Genomic DNA, 16,835 nt, shown 5'->3' with positions numbered 1-16,835 from the left:
TCGCCATCATCTACGTTGATGACGCACTCTTTGCTGGACCTGACAAGAAACTCGTAGATTCCCTTAAAGGGAAATTCATGTCACATTGGGAATGCAGAGATCTTGGTGAAGCCAAAGAATTCCTTCGCATGCGGATTAATCGTCGTGGCAAAAAGATCTATATTGATCAATGCGCCTACCTTGACAAAGTCCTTAAGCGTTGCGGTATGGAAAATGCCAAAATAGCTGATACACCACTTCCTGCAGGGTTCCAACCCGAACCCACCAAAGGCCAATCGAACTCTGCTCTTCGTAGCAAGTTCCAAATGGTTATTGGTTCCCTTCTCTACCTTATGCTGGGCACACGTCCTGACATCTCCTTTGCTGTTACCAAGCTTGCACAACATGCAGCTAACCCATCTCAAGAGCACCTTAACAAGGCACTCTATATTTGCCGCTACATCCTAGGTACTAGATCATATGCACTTTGCTATGACGGTGAATCGGGTATCGGTCTCAGCGCTTGGACTGATTCGGATTGGGCTTCCGATCCTTATACACGCTGGTCACAGACTGGATTTTTTATGAAGCTTGCCAATGGCATCTTCTCTTGGACCAGCCATGCGCAGAAGACAATCGCTCACTCGTCTACAGAGGCTGAGTATATGGCATTGTCTGATTGCAGCCGTCAAGTGGTTTGGATCCGTAATCTACTTGAAGAATTAGGCTATAAGCTTGACGCTATTCCTATTGCTGGAGATAATCAAGGATCCATTTTCATGGCATCAAATCCTGTCACTAGCAAGCACTCAAAACACATTGACATCTGGTATCATTATATCCGTGAAGTTGTTGAACGTGGCCTTGTGCAAGTATCCTTCGTAGATGGCAGTAACAACCCTGCAGATCTTTTCACAAAGAATCCTGGGCGCATCAAATTTGAGCTATTCCACTCAATGCTTGGACTTGAGTTCTACTCGTCCACCAATCCTTAGGCTGTCTGCCCTGCCTGACGCCTACCGCTATTGCTTCGAGCAAAGTACTTTACTGTGCTGCTCAGCAAGGGGGTGTGTTGAACGCGGCTATGCTGTTCACATGCCACTAATATGATCATGTGTTATGATATGTCATATGTAGTCATATCTAGTCATTTACTATATGCGGATTCCTCTGTACTTCCTTATGTAATACTGTCATACAGTTATGTATATAAACAGGCCATATCCTGTACTGGAATCCAACTCGCTTCTCTCTTACTTTTATTGCCTCACTGAGACACTAAGCTCTACTACCAGGTATGGTGCTGGAGAGTGTTCCCACTACGCACTCCTTGCCTGCTCAACAGTGGTAGTATGGGTATATGGTCCCTTCAACTTATTAAACTGATTCAGTATTGACTTTGACTGTCAATCTGGGTCTCAATTACAGTCCTCTCGATAGGAATCTATACGTGAAAATGTCACAATTCACAGCATAGACATCTAGCCAAAATTTAGGCGTGTCAACGCGAGGAGTCGCCACGACAGAAGGAGCTGGGGGGGGGCAAGGAGCTGGTGGTTGAAGTACCGGGAAGCTGGGGCTGCTTTCGAAGGAACTCACCGAGCTCCAAACGATCCAGTCCGTGTTGATCTTGAGCGTCCAATGTGTTGAGCTTGATCAGGGCAATGGTAGATTTAGTACCAGCCTCAATCTTCACCGCAATGTCCCTCCACTGCTCAGAAGGGAGAGTGAAACGGGTTCGCTGACCCGGATCACCATGCACCTCCAGAAACCTTTGAGCAAATGCTAGGTCACGGGAACACTTACGCGAAAAATATCAAAAACACACAAGTCAACCCAGGACGCAGGGTTTCTTATCATCGCAATTACTGCAACAAGCAAGATGGGGAACAACAGAACAATTGGCCTCCTTCTTGCCTCTAACACAAAAAGAACACAGGAGCCCAGCAGCCACCAGTAAGGGCCAGAGGGGGTCGTCGATGATATACCTGGCCAATGAAACCCCTACGCCAAAGACAGAGTGGAACAGGGCTAGTTGACCTAGAGGGGGCTCCTCAATGCTACTAGCCAGTTCATTGATAGCTGCATCACCTGTTATTTCAGGGGAATTGGGATCTGGTGGAGGAAACGCTGGCGGTGAATTGGGGTTGGTAGCTCCGGAAAGGGTACTGGGAGAAGTGAAGCTCATAGTAAACGAGTTTGACTCAGATAACGATGATGAGGATCTGGAAAAACACCAGAAAATGAACTTATAAACGAAAAATGGTCCAGTCACGTGGAAAGCAGATGACGGCAAAAGAACCCTCCTCGGAGGCTCGGAGGAGTAGACAGGGGGGTAATGTCATGCCTCGCCCCAAATTACATAGCCCACAAGCTCCTTAACATAGTTCCCAACCTCCCTAGTCTTCTTGGGACCACAACATCCTGCACCTCCTAAAATAACCTCCCATGAACCCATAACCTCCTATGAAACCCCCACAGACCACCAGTCCCAAGACTCGTGTATGCCATCGGACAATCCCCTATCAATTAGCCTCATGGGCTCTGCACTTCACGCCATCCCCATTAGATGCTTGTTTATTACAATGTTTCTTTACCTATTCATCCCAACTATATAAGTATCTTCGGTAACATCAACGCCCCTAGCTTGGTATATTTTGAACACACACCCTTTTGCATAGGTCCAGTCCCTGTCCCTTTGTACCTGCTAACCATATGGATTTCTCTTTACTCTCTGTTTCTCTATCTCAGTTTCTCTCTTCGATCTTACGTTGATGTTCTAGCAAGTACAACTCCTACTACGCAATGCTACTAGGTTCCGTACTTCTACCTTCCCTCCCTACACCTTAGGGACCTCCCTGGACCTTATAGGAACCCCTTCAAGGGTCACATCTCTCCATCCCAGCCACTAGTAGGTCATTCCTGTCCTCGGTCGCGGTTCCCGTAGCTCCCTTCGAGCTCCAGCCTGCTCCTAGCATGCTACAACGTAAACTCACTAAACCAACACCTACCCTAAGACCAATTCTGACCCAGGTCTTACAGCGGAGCGCCAGACTAACTACTAGGAGCTATACGTATGGTACCTGCAGGGTAGAGAATAAGACAATAAAGGAGAGAATAAAGAAGAGACTAGGTAGAAAGGCAATGTGTAGCAAGAAAGAACAATAAGGACAAGATTACAATAGACGGTAGATCTCAGTATTCCAAGTGGCGGAGTGGGGCACCAAGGCATGGACTTGACACAACTCCAACAGGCCAGCCTCCGGAGCCTTGGGGGGTGATCTCCTCCGTGTGGCATCCATGATCAGCCAATCTAACTTACACATCATGTGACAATGGTAAGTGTTGGCCTTGGTTTGGCCATCCCTCAATTGCCGGTCGTCAGCCAGCACTTGAGCCATTTGGCTCTCCAAGACGACCAGCCGCTTGCTGCTTGGGTTAGAACCTCCCTCCTGCTTTACCATTGAAGGTCAGCCTGAATACGAGCCCTATACCTTTGTGTCATGGCAGGGCTTACAAATGACTGTGCTCCACTTGCCAGCCTGCTGTAGGCAAGGGAGTTTCTTCACCTTGCATTGTTCAGAAGGCTCCTTGTCTTTGTCTTCATCATTGTCCTCGCCATCATTGCCGCTGTCTGGGTCTCCACCAACTGACTAAGGAATATAAGTTCCAAAAAGAAATCAAGAAGGTAGTGAGGATGTACCTCGGCCCTTGCTTTGCCTTTGCCTTTCCCCTTATTCTTGTTAATCTCCATGATCAGCCTTGGAGGGGATGCCGGGACCTTGCTGGGAGAAGTTCCTCATTGACTTCTGGTAGTAGCTGCCTCAGCCAACAATCTCTGTCTCTCCACAATGTCTTTTCCCTGATGCCAAGTCTGCTTAGCCCTTTCACATGCCTCCTGGCAGCAGCCTCCTTCTTCTCCACCTCCTCTGCTGCCTTCTTTGCAGCCTCTTCCTTGGCCTTCTTCTTGGCGGCCTCTTCCTTCACCTTGTGGATCTTCTCTTGCGCCCTCCTCATGATCTCCTCCTTGTCCTCCTCCTGATCTTTGTCTTTGATGTCAGCAGGGTTGGTGATAGGTGGTAGTGCGGGGCGTGACATCAAAGGCCTGGCAGTGGAAGAAGTGGTGGTGGTAGTGGTGATAGTTTGGCTAGCAGACATGTTTGGACTTAGGAAACTTTTGGGAAAAGTTAGGTCCTCAGCAGTAAAACCCTGGCCCTTTTATATGAGCAAAACAGGACTAGACAAAAATTTTTCTTCAAATTGTGTTCGGCTTACAGGGACTTGACAAAAAATTCTTTCAATGACTGATAATTTATTGATGGGATCAATCTCGGTCATATTGGCTTTCGAGGGCTCAAGCCTAAGAAGGGGATACTGTCAAGCCCATGCCTTGGTATTCCGAGATCTACTGTTTATTGTAATCTCGTTCTTATTGTTCTCTCTCACTACACATTGCCGTTCTACCTAGTCTCTTCTTTATTGCCTTATTCTCTTGCCTGAAGACACTATATGTATAACCCCTAGTAGTTAGTCTGGTGCTCCACTCCAATTTGCCAATCCGTAGGTATAAATGCTCCTGTACTGTACTATAATTTTTCAGTTTAATTATCATTTTAGATCAACTTAGATCACCCTCACTTGTCTCCCTCTGCCCTCTGAGTCTTCAGGGTCATCTCCTTGAAGTTCTCTACACTCTAACCTCAGAACTTGTAAGTTCTTTGGTTTGCTCCTCGTCATCGGCATTACTGCCGCTCTGGCTTGGCTGCTCCTAGTCACCTTCTCTCTACTCTCAATCTCCGGGGACAAACGGCATAACGGCGGTGTTGTTAATAACTTCACCACTGTCCCATTTGACCTTCTGCCCTTAGACACCGTACGTCCCTTGGCACGGCTTTCCAGTGTACATGATCTTAACATGCCACTAATATGATCATGTTTTATCTATGTCATATGCAGTCATTTACTATATATAGATTCCTCAGTACTTCCTTATGTAATACTGTCATACAATTATGTGTATAAACAGGCTGTATCCTGTACTGGAATCCAACTTGCTTCTCTCTCACTTTTATTGCCTCTCTGAGACTACAAGCTCTGTTACCCAGGTATGGTGCTTGAGAGTGTCCCCACTTTGCACCCCTTGCCTGCTCAACAGTGCAAAGCACAGTGTCCATTTATTCCATGGTACCTTTGAATTAAGTTTGGCCAACAGTATTATGAAAGTGGGGTTTGATGTAAATAAAGCAGGAAAGCCTGAAGGTGGTGATTTTTGCCACAGTCCAGGTATGTTTCAAGTCACTGTCATAAGTCATTTCTCTGGTTGTGCCAAGGTTCAAATTATTTTAATATTCTAGTACATGCTGGATATATGACATGCGATTGTAGGCCACTGCACCACCGTGCATGTGTCATGCCTTGCCTGATTTTGCTTCATTACCTATCATATTCCTCCTTACTACCTTCCTATATCTCCCCACTGTATACCCAGAGCTCCCCTTGTCCGCTTTTACCATTATGTAATATGCCACATGGCTGTCACATGTATAGTATATAGGCTGGGGACTCCCCTCGGAGCTCCCCAGCGTGTTATTGTCAAATCTTATCTGGAAACTCTTCCAACCTGGCTTGGTCCCTGTTAGCACAGTCTACTTGTACTTGCTAACAGGGCCTGACATGTCTCACCTGTCATATATTTCCTCTTTATCTGTTTCCCTCAACTCTGTTTCCTTCACCTCTGTTTCACTCAACTCTGTTTCTCTTCTCTGTCTCACCTCTCTGAACACCTCTCTCAACTTCCTGAACCTCTCCTACGACTTACAGTCTACGTTGAGGCTCCACACCCCCAACCACCTCCATCCTCACCAACTACACCTCCTTCCCCCACTCCAGGACCTTTGGCTAGGTCCACCCAAGCTCCGCAACCACCACTGGTCAGGCTCCCTACACCAGTAGCGGCACTTATCCCACCTCCCCTTGTACGGCCTAGGCAGCTGTCCTGCTTGCTTAGGCCCAGTCCAGATAGGACGAGAGCAGGCCTTTTGTGCCAGGCCTCACAGCATGGCAAAAACTCGGCTCCTTCCTTGTGGGTTATTAAATATTAATTGAATATCATGGAATCAAAAAACGGGGGCGTCTTTCAGGCACCGATATTGAAAAGCAGAATAAAAGTAAATTCACTTAAACTATCTATGGAGTAACAGGGAGTAACCGAATGAGATGAGAAAAAGTAATCGTGACAGAGGGTGACAGTCCCGTGATATCCCGTGCCAGTCACATTTAAATAAATGTATTCCAACAGAATGTGACTGAGTACCATATATGGAGAAACTCCTTCCAAGTAAGCAAAGCGAAATAGCATGAGGCGACCTACATAAGGACGAGTCTTCCATAAACTACAGCCTCATAACAGATAGCATCTATGCTGCTGCACAATTTGTATGCCATGCACCAGATCAGGATGACACATCCAAGCAAACAAGTGCCTATGTTGTTGGTAAGCAGTAATCATAGTCTGATGGTGCTCCAAGCTGATTCCCCTGATTGGCAATAGAGTTCTCTTGGTGGAATATTCCCCGGCCATTAATTCAGAAATATTTTGTTTTCTAGACATGTACAGGAATTTACAGCAAAGAATAATTCTTGGATCGAGGTTAGCTTTTCTTGCATGCTAAATCCTGAGTGACAAGAGGCTTGGGGATCTGAAATTTATATTTAATTGACTGATGATTTAGTTCCAAATGTACAACATTGATACAATTGGGACTGACACTAAGCCAGCCTCATATGATAGTATTATGGCCAAAACAATGGTGACTGGGTAATATTTGCATTTCTGAAAGAGCATTGAACCGATCTCATACTAATGAAATTACTTTCACAGTGTCACAAAGCAACAGAGGCGGAGTGACTAGCAGAGCAGGAGAGCGGAGTGACTAAGCAAGGCGGTGAGGCGGAGCGACTAAACAGGTCAACAAGGCAGAGCAACTAAGCGGAGCGGAGGCAAACTGGTCCCAGATAATGACAGAGATATATTGAGTATCGTAGTCATAGGTAATAATAAGTAAGCACATACCTGGTCCCAGATAATGACAGAGAGGTCAAGATGAGGGGCCAGGCTGTGAGGGACTGGCTTTATATACATAATCCGATCTGCGAGAAATGACGATGTAATACTGTACAGTTTAGGAACAAGGAAGGTGGCAGAAGCCCGTAGAAGGAGAAGGGTAACAGGTGGATCAGTAATTGATGATGGGGGTCAGGTGGATCAGTAATCGATGGGATTTGACAGTGATGTAATCGTACAAGTAAGGGCGTCAAGACGGTGAGAAAAGGAAAATGATAGGGGCTACATACTTCATGACACACAGCCCCATGGATCTCTCAACAGTGCTTGATGATTCTATAGGTCAGTATTGCTTCTTGACTTTCAAGTTTCCCTATTGCTTCAATTTTCTTACTTTAATCTTCAACCCCCCGTCATTCAAATGTGACTTGCAACCATTGTTTTTCATAGATGATCATCTCACCGAGAGTTTCTGGCAGTATGCCATTCTCGCACATCAGAATCCTCAGAAAAAATACACTTATTCTGACAAGCTCAAGCCATTGACGGTTCATGAAGTGTACTGTGACCTGTACCAATAGGGAATGCACTTACAGATAAGATGTATGCTATGGGGCAGCAAGCAGATTCTGATTTTGAGGCAACTGTTAGGATGCTTACAACCAAGACAAAGAAGTAGCCAGAGCAGAAGGCAGCAAGTTCATGGGGTAGCAAAGTCTAGTAATTTGTGAACATGAAGTAATTAAATCTAATATTGTATTTGTATCACATTATGAGACATGCAAAGTGAGTACTAGAGGATTATTTACACAGAAACCAGCCTCTTGCCTTCCACTCTAATCTCTCTTCTTCCCCTTCCCTTCTCCCACACCTCTCTACCGTGATCTCCCTTCTTTCCTCTTCAACAACCCCTCCTTCCCTTCCCTTCCCTTCTCCTTGGTCTCCTAGTTCTGACTACAGCTTCTTGAGGGGCAGGGTGTTTGAAGAAAGCAAACAGGCATACAACAGCCATTGAAGGGATTGTAAATGTTCAACACTCAAGTAAAGGTGAAGAATTTGAACCGTGAACTATCCGAGAAGGGCCTAAGAATAAGAAATTGTCGAGAGGAGTGGTGGGTAGTCAAAGATGTCCGTAAGGGCTTGAACCTGGGGCCTTAGACGTAATTTGAGGTCCTATAAAAAGAGCGATCGTGGATATCGGTCGGGGTAAAGCCGTAACTATATGTAACTTCCGCGCGCTTATCAAAGTCGTTTTCATCCTTCCCGGTCCGCCTTAAATCCGCTTTCCATTCCTGCCAGCTACTTGAAATCAAAGAAGAAAGGTGTAGACAACATGAGCGAAATCCGACTCATATTACAGAGGCTGCCCTTACTCCGCAAAGAGGACGATGGAAGTTTTTTTTTTTCAAAATGAAAAGTGGGAGAAAGTGGGTGATATCTGGTGCACATTTCGTTGAATACGTTTTGCCAGCATTTACCGCATTTAGAGTTCGCTGAAATCAACAAGTTTATAATGCTGGATCTTAAGCGCGGGGAACAGTTTACGTCCTCCCTAGCCACGGGTGCGCTTCCTTCCATATGTGTCGATACATGAACTGAGGCCATGTTCTGATCCTTTGCAAGATCTTCAACCTCCTGCGGAATGCTCAAAACCTTTTATTGGCATGCTCGTGGGTCGTCGTCTCCGTGGTTCTTTTCATTCAACACGTTGACTTTCGAGGGCAGTTCAATAGTCATAGATATTTGGTGTCGTCTCGGAGGATTATTCGGACAATGATCCAGTCAGAAGCTGGTCTATAAGTGATGGTAGATGGTGAGTTTCGCAATCCTTATGCCGGCTAAGAAGGATGCTTACAGATATGTTAGTTATCCTAAGATATATCCCGCTTGTAAAATGTACAAAACAAACCTTTTCCTGGCCCCCAATTCATGACGGTTGAATGACCGTTTATCATCGCGCGTTCCAGATATAACTTAAAGAAGCCTAATCCAGTCACGTACTGGGTAATCACACTCTCTCCTCGCAACTTAGTTGCTAATCGAGCTCAGATGAATCGTCACCTACTTACGGTAAGGCTTATATCGCTCATTGAGCCTGATACAGTCATTTTTATACCGACGGGTATTTTACGCTCTGAGTCAAGGCTATATCTCATGGTCCGAGTCGTAAACTTTCCACATAGCAAACCGCGATTTGAATGTTCATTATTCGGGAGTTGGCGAATATGTATGCCGTGATTGTTTTCAGGCGCTCGTGTCCCGAATCACAAGGAACGCTCTCCCGTACTGTATCTCGAAAGTGTCGTTTGCAGGTGGAGCGATGAAGATATCATGCAAAGCGTGCATCATGTCTCGCTATACAATCTTACCTTCTCTCCTTGCAGTGCCCTTGACTCCTTCTCCGACACTCACATGCTCCGATGTACGGTGAAGTCCCTCGACAAACCAACTGCATGCCTGAGGGGATACTCGCAGATGTTTACACATATTCTTTACAAAGCGGCATTCCAGCTCTGTTCTCTCTTCAAGCCTATTGAAGAAACCCCATAAGCTTGCAGTGTATGTCATCGCCTTCTATTATTTTCATGTGAGCCATTACCGAGACGTTTTTCAACATAGGAATCAACCGAATCACAAGAATCAGTGGAATCAGTATGATAGTGGTGTTGAGGTCGTGATAGATCCGTCGAGCCATGACGGGTGACTTTGCGTACTGTTGATATGGGTGCTTCGGGCAATATCATGAAACAGGTAGTGCAGGCCCTTTCATCTCAGTGAAGACTCTAAATTCTTTATCTGCCTACTTGGACTCTTACAGCTCACAGTTTTTACAATACTTAGTTGTGGCTTTCGTAAACCAGTTGTTTTATTGGACACTGCTACACACTTTCATTACCTCCTTCCGCATGGTGCCACGTATAGCGCCGGGAAATCCAAGTGCAGTTGAGTTGATGTCTTGATCCTCGTTCCATTATCCACCTCGACATGGTCGCGTCGAATAGAAGATAATTGCCAAGGATTCCTACTGAGGAGTGAATGCTATACTACATGGTATGTGGTGCTTCGATTCATGCTGTTCCCGCTGTAACTCAATTCGTTCTCGATTCCCATGATCCATAGAACCAAGTAGCTCCGTACTGGCTGTTTTCATGAAAACCACGATCTGTTGAACAGCTTGGGTGTCCGAGGCCATAGTTTGCCGTAACTTTCGTTGTTAGGTCTACAGTAGAAGGCACATGGTTAGAGCGTGGTGTGATCTATGGCTTATGGTTCTGGATATCATCAGCTTCCAACCTCAAAATGGTGAGTATAAAGGTTACCGACCTAAAGGCTGCTTTTCTCATCAAGCTTAATTCTCCTGTTTCCACAGCTTGGCCTTTTCTGCTCAAATTCCTTCACCAGCAACCTCCAACTCCGCATCCAGTTTATACATCCTCGTCGTGACTGCCACCCAATATGTTCGCCAAATCTGCCCTCGTTGCGTTCGTGACCCTTGCTACACTTGCGACTGCTACGCCCATGCAGCCGCGACAAGCCGGAGGACCTATCTCCCTGCCCAAACGATCGTCACTTACCAAATCCGATGGGACGTTCAATTATGACAAGGCTGTCGCTCAGACCGTTGCGACCAAGAACAAACATCGTCAGAACTTGATTAATCTACAGAATAACACCGGTAGTTTACCTCAGGTTCGTGCAACTCTTAGGCCTCTATTCGTGGCTCATGATGAGTTTACAGGGTTTCGAGATCAAGGCCCTCGCTTCGCTTCCTTCAAGCGTTGAGGCTAATTTGAAAAAGCGTCAGTCTGAGGCATTGAGTGACGAGGAAGATGATGAGGAATGGGCTGGTAAGCACTTATACATAGTCTATCAGCGTTCAGTAGATATCGATGAGATGTCTTCTAGGTACGATTTCCATTGGAAGTCCTGGTCAAAGTTTTTTGGTCGACTTTGACAGTGAGCCCTCTTTCATTTTCTCTTTGATAACTTGTTTAGTGTTCCGTCTGTTCTAGCTGGATCCTCCGACCTCTGGGTTCCTTCGTCGTCCTGTACCAGCTCCACTTGCTCGGCAAAAAGCACATACGACTCCAGCGCATCTTCGACCTCTTCCAAGGAATCCGGCTCTTTCTCCATCGAGTACGGTGACGGCTCTACCGTTTCTGGTCCTGTCTACGAAGACACCGTTACCGTCGCCGGTATCCAAGTCTCCAAACAGAAATTTTCTCCTGTTACCACCCTATCCTCCAGTTTTGCCTCAGATCCCGTAGACGGCATCCTCGGTCTCGCATTTCCTGCAATCTCCAACTTAGACGCCGACCCCTTCTTTGTCAATGCCAATTCCCAAAACGCTGTAGACTTGAACGAATTCGGGTTTTACCTCGCCTCATCCGGATCTGAGCTTTACTTGGGAGGTGCCAATTCAGACTTGTACTCTGGATCGATTGAATACCATGATGTTGATACTTCTACTGGATTCTGGCAGATTAGTGGTGCTAGTATCGCTTCGGATGGTACGACGGCTGTGTCAAATTTCGCGACGATCATTGATTCGGGAACGACGATCATGTATGGTCCACCCTCGGCCGTGAAGGAGTTTTATGCACAGGTTTCTGGCTCGAAGTTGTACGACTCGACCGATGGTTACTACTCATTCCCTTGTGACAGTGCCCCGGAGGTCTCATTCAGCTGGGGTGGAGATTCTTTCACAATCTCCGCTGACAAGTGAGGATTCCTCCTTATATATATTTGATTTGGAAGTTGATAGTCTGTAAATTGCAGCTTCAACCTTGGAACAACCTCTTCCGGAGCTTCGACCTGTGTTGGTGCTCTCGCTGCTGAAGACCTTGGTCTTGGAGACAACACATGGCTTCTCGGTGACAGGTTCGTGTAGTAGTGTGATTGCCCGTGCCTCTATGACCGACAGTTCCCCCATTAGCTGGATGAAGAATGTCTATACCGTCTTTAGTTTTTCCAAAACTGCTGTTGGATTTGCCAACCTGGCATAAGAATCCAACTTTTGGGCTCATTTTCAAACAATTTTCGTTGTATCAAGAGTATTTACTCATATCTCTAGATGGACTAATGACCTTTGCTCTGATCTTCTTACTGAATACTGTCCTTCGCTGTTGTACCGCGTCTCTCGTGTTATCAATGTGTTTTCGTGACATGCGAGATTTGTAACTATTTATCAGGCAACAATCGAAAACACGATTTTTTGCAAGCGTGTCCATCCTTTGATCAGAACTTCCACGACCTGCTTCAAAGTATCCGCCCATCGTCAATCTACCCGCTGAAATGAAAAGTCGAAAGACCGAAGCTGCGCCTGGACGATTGTCGAAACTTTTGTCACCCGTCAAGTCGTTTATGAATCATATTCTACGTCGTCCACGATACCTTGATCCATTCACACTGCCTGCAGGTCGCCTGAATTCACCACCAGTAACAACTGCATCCTCACCACCTATCTCTTCGTCCTCGCTGCCATCGCTACCACGAGGCTCTGACGTTCGAGTCGTGGCTACCTCCTTACCGCCTGCATCTTCCCGGGCCGTGGCGCCGCTTCGAGATCTTAATCAGAGAGATAAACAACCACCAGCGCGTAAATTCACCGGGCTAGCTGGAACAAGCTGGAACATACTGCGGCAGACTTTAAGCATCACGAAGAACTTTTCAGACCCGTTTCCGCCCCTAAAGGCTGCGGTAACTGGACTACTAATGGTCATGGATTACGTCGAGGTTCGGGGTTTTTTTGCTTTTCTTCTCCCATTTATAAACGAGCATTCTACATAACAGAAAGTCAACGATGTCCAAACAGATTTCGGTGAGCTCGCCGTACGGATGGAGGGGCTGAACACTTTGTTACAACGGTATCAAAATCAAGAAGCGGACCTTCCGGTTTCAGTGAGCACTCGATTGAACAATTTCGCTCGGTAGAGAAAATTCTTTTTTTCTCCTCCCATTCCTTCTGATATGGATTGCATCAAAGTGCACTTAACAGTCAAATTGAGGTCATATATGATAAGATGCGTCGCGGAGTCGTTAAGCGGACTCTTGAGGCGCCCGACGACTCGCAGGAGATTGTACGAATCCTCCGGACACTGGCAGCATTAGTAGACGGATTCACTGTATGTTTACGTTTTTTCCAGGGATAACTTGTAATTGAATTTTCATGCAGATCGAAACTACACTCAGTACAGACATAAATGTGGAAGCAATACGTTCCGTGAGTACGCAATTTCCACGTATCATGACTTATTCCGGAGAATTTAACTTTCAGTATTTCTAGCAACTTGGTATGTCACTCTCCCCGATAGAATTATTCACGAGCGAAGCCGATACTGCTACTAGGAAATTTCACACAAGGAATTCCACGAGTCAATAGTGAGCGTGTTTTGCTTTATCCTTTCCAGAGTCCATTGATAATGTAAAATCAGTTCATGATGTCCTTTGTCCAGTCCTAAGTGCATTATGTGACCCAGAAGGATATCCGGAAGAGTATAAGGGCTGTCTGCCCGGTACATGTAGAGCTTCTCTCCATACCGCTGTGGAGAATCTCAAATTATCATTCGATTCTAACGTCAATCAGAAGTTCTGGTTGACTGGAGTCGCTGGAAGTGGAAAGTCAACAATTTCAACAAGTTTAGCAACAACTCTTCGTGCAGAAGGTGTCACTGTCGCGACGTTCTTTTGCAAACGTGACCAGGTGTGGAACTTTTCAGCTTTCCTACGCAGTCTTTGACTCTTTTTCTTGTTGCAAACACAGGCTAGTAGACGAGATCCTCGTCGTGTTATTCCCACCCTTGCTTGGTATCTGGCGTCCACTTTTCCGGGATTCCGTGAAAAACTTGGACCAACCCTACTTGAACTGAAGGAAGGTCGCAGGGCATTACCTTCCAATCCCACAGCTCAGCTAGACACACTCATATTGGAGCCACTTCAAGGACTCGTCATGTCGTACGGCTCGCATTCGTCCCCCTCAATTTCATCACCTATCGTCATCCTGATTGATGCCCTAGATGAGAGTGATGACCACTCCCGCCATCTTCTAGTGGACGCATTCATAAGCGACTCGATTGGATTCCCCATCGGAGTATCGGTGGTGCTCGTCAGTCGAAAGACTTGGGATCTACAGAAGAAACTTCAAAGTCTCCCGATACTTCTTGATCTTGACCAGCGTCTTCATAACCCTAGTATGGACTCCGACATCCGACTTTACCTCGAAAACAGGTTGCGAGATATACGAGACCAACAGGAGGAAGAGCCGAACTGGCCTTCTGAATTTGAGGTGTCAAGTCTCACAAGGCGCGCTGATGGTCTTTTCATCTGGGCTGTTATTGCATGCAATTTCATTGAACAACCCAGCTGTCGTGATGAACTTTCCCGTCTATTGAAAACAAACGTTGTTGTCGGAATCGATGATCTGTATGCTCATGCTCTAGGATCTGAATTCTCAAAGATGCAAGGAAAGGTCGCTTGGTTGGAGGATTACCGAACGATCATGGGTTGTATCATTTGCAGTATTTCGCCTCTTTCTCCTGTGGACATTGCTTGCCTTATTGCACGGCCTCTCAATGTAGTGAATGCAACACTCAGCATCCTTCAGCCGTTATTGTATCGGGATGAAAAGCATCTTGTCCGCTTGGTTCATGCTTCTCTCGCCGATTTTCTTCTTGATGAAGGGAGAAGTCAGCAGCTATGGGTTGCTCACTCATATCTGCACGCAACATTATCTCGGGGATGCCTAAATGCTTTGATCCGGTTTTCTCAGGAATCTTCATCATTATTAGATCTCAAAGCACTCAGTCATCCCTCAAGCTTTATACACATAAGATATGATGAAATACCATCCCACATTCAGTATAGTTCTGCTTTTTGGGCTAGCCACCTTGATCAAGCACACCTAGGTGAAATAGAGCTTTCCCAAATTTCACATGTAGTTGAAACATTTCTGAAGACCTCCTTCTTGTCATGGGTGGAGATCCTTAGCATACTTCATACTGTTGCAAATGGGCTTCATTCACTTGAAATACTTTGTAAATGGGCTCAGGTAAGCATACAATTATTCATTTCGACAATTCTAATGAGGGGATGGTATTACAGGAGCGGAAAGCATCATTTCAAAACCTTGCCTCAGATAGTCATTATTTTCTTGAGACCTTCCGAGTACCCATCCAAAATAGCCCAGCTCACATATACATTTCTGCCCTCCCTTGGGCACCCCCAGCTTCTTTGATAGCCCAGATTTATCTACAGAAGTTGGATCCAGAGAGATGTAACCTACCTGTGGTTCTCTCTGGCTTACCCTTAAACTGGCCATCAGATTACAGCCTCAACACTCTGGGCCTCAATATGGAGGAGATCTCGGGTGAACACACTAATGGGTTCCTCATGTTCTCCCCAGATGGTAGCCTGTTGGCTCATGCCACGGGGCAAGAGTTGCGTGTATGGGAAGTTCAGAGTGGTCTTCTTATCTGTGGACCCCTTCTTCACAATTCAAAAATTCTCGCCCTGGAAGTTTCTGCTGACAACAGATACATTGCATCTGCGGCGATAAGCATTACTGATCATAGTTATGATCTCAGTCTCAATGTTGTGGTTTTCCGCATCACGACTGAGACAATGTCTCCCATTTTCTTTCGAGGCATCAAAGTTGCTACAGTTCCGGAACAGACAACCATGAAATTTATGGTCTTCTCGACAGATAATAAGCAGCTGCATACTGTAACAGATTATCTCGACTTTGGTCAAGAAATGGACACATGGTATATAGAGACTGGTGAACCAATCAAGCCCTCCCCTCAACATACTTTACCTCCGTCGAACTTACAATCAACTAAGAAAGCAATATTTGAACATGCAACTGGCTGGCTTCTGAATGACAACCACTTTGGGGCATCCAGTGCCTATTGCTTTATACCATATTACGCATGGAATATCAGAAATATCATGTTACAGCTTCCATGCGCTACTGCGGTCCATGAATCCTCCGTAATTGCTCTTGCTTTTGACACAAATCCTATTATAGTTCAATTTCCGAGGGATTGGGAGGTGAGCTATGGTTTCATCATAATTATGAACCAACTAATGCCATCGAAAAGACGGAAGACATACGGAGCAGAAGCAATAGCGTGAGCTCAGTATCTACATCTTCAGATATGGCAAGGGAGGTCTTTTCATGGAACCCAAGTAAGATAGCATCCCTCGTTATTAAATGTAGTCACTGATAATCGGAAAGAGTACAAAGCTTCCTTCTCATCTATATCCCTCGAAATACCCCCGCAACCAACCGACGGTTTCCAAGAACCAATCAACGTTTGCCAAGAACGGAATGAAGACGATTTTGGTCATGAATCCTTTGACGGGAATCTAGAATCGTCTTATGCGAACCCGTCATTCTTTGGCTTGGATGAAGCAGCAATATTCGCAAGGTACCAGTCCTTACTCACGGATATACGGTTCTCCGAACTCTGCGAGAATTTTGTAACACAAAATGAAGAAAGAAGCATGGTGTTTTCGAGTGAAGTACAATACTTCTCTGAAGGTGCGCTTGCAGTTCATTTTGAAACGGTTGTTGAGAAGAGACTTGCTACTATTTTGTAGACCCAGTTTCGAGTGAGTTTCCGGACGTTACTCGTCCCCTTACTTGACTTATAAAGTACCCATACAGTGCCGTATATCTACATTCTGGGTGAGCTCCCTCCGGATGTTTCACTATGGGTCCCCCAACAGGACAAAGGCGAGACTAGTGAACAGTTGAGGTTCAGATTCATTCCTTGTCATTTGGATGAGGTGG

At 45.8% G+C, this 16,835-nt stretch overlaps 2 protein-coding genes across 2 annotated transcripts; both read left to right on the top strand.

Moving 5' to 3' along the window:
• Nucleotides 1–10,498: 10,498 nt before the first annotated feature.
• On the top strand, nucleotides 10,499–12,048 carry C8R40DRAFT_1035784 (aspartic protease; the record flags this gene model as incomplete). Its single annotated transcript, XM_046223528.1, has 6 exons — nucleotides 10,499–10,732; nucleotides 10,782–10,890; nucleotides 10,949–10,999; nucleotides 11,056–11,764; nucleotides 11,822–11,923; nucleotides 11,979–12,048. The coding sequence occupies 6 exons, from the start codon at nucleotides 10,499–10,501 to the stop codon at nucleotides 12,046–12,048; spliced, it is 1,275 nt and encodes a 424-aa protein (XP_046091279.1).
• Nucleotides 12,049–12,337: 289 nt separating this feature from the next.
• Nucleotides 12,338–16,689, top strand: C8R40DRAFT_1166383 (uncharacterized protein; the record flags this gene model as incomplete). Its single annotated transcript, XM_046230843.1, has 12 exons — nucleotides 12,338–12,778; nucleotides 12,836–12,972; nucleotides 13,029–13,167; nucleotides 13,218–13,265; nucleotides 13,329–13,335; nucleotides 13,391–13,423; nucleotides 13,477–13,745; nucleotides 13,806–15,089; nucleotides 15,143–16,090; nucleotides 16,141–16,228; nucleotides 16,278–16,583; nucleotides 16,643–16,689. The coding sequence occupies 12 exons, from the start codon at nucleotides 12,338–12,340 to the stop codon at nucleotides 16,687–16,689; spliced, it is 3,747 nt and encodes a 1,248-aa protein (XP_046091278.1).
• Nucleotides 16,690–16,835: the final 146 nt, after the last annotated feature.

This window comes from Lentinula edodes (genome assembly GCF_021015755.1).
Source record: "Lentinula edodes strain Le(Bin) 0899 ss11 chromosome Unknown C8R40scaffold_3, whole genome shotgun sequence".
Lineage (NCBI taxonomy): Eukaryota > Fungi > Basidiomycota > Agaricomycetes > Agaricales > Omphalotaceae > Lentinula > Lentinula edodes.
The sequence above is the reverse complement of the archived record's forward strand: the minus strand, read 5'-3'. Positions and strand labels throughout refer to the sequence as shown.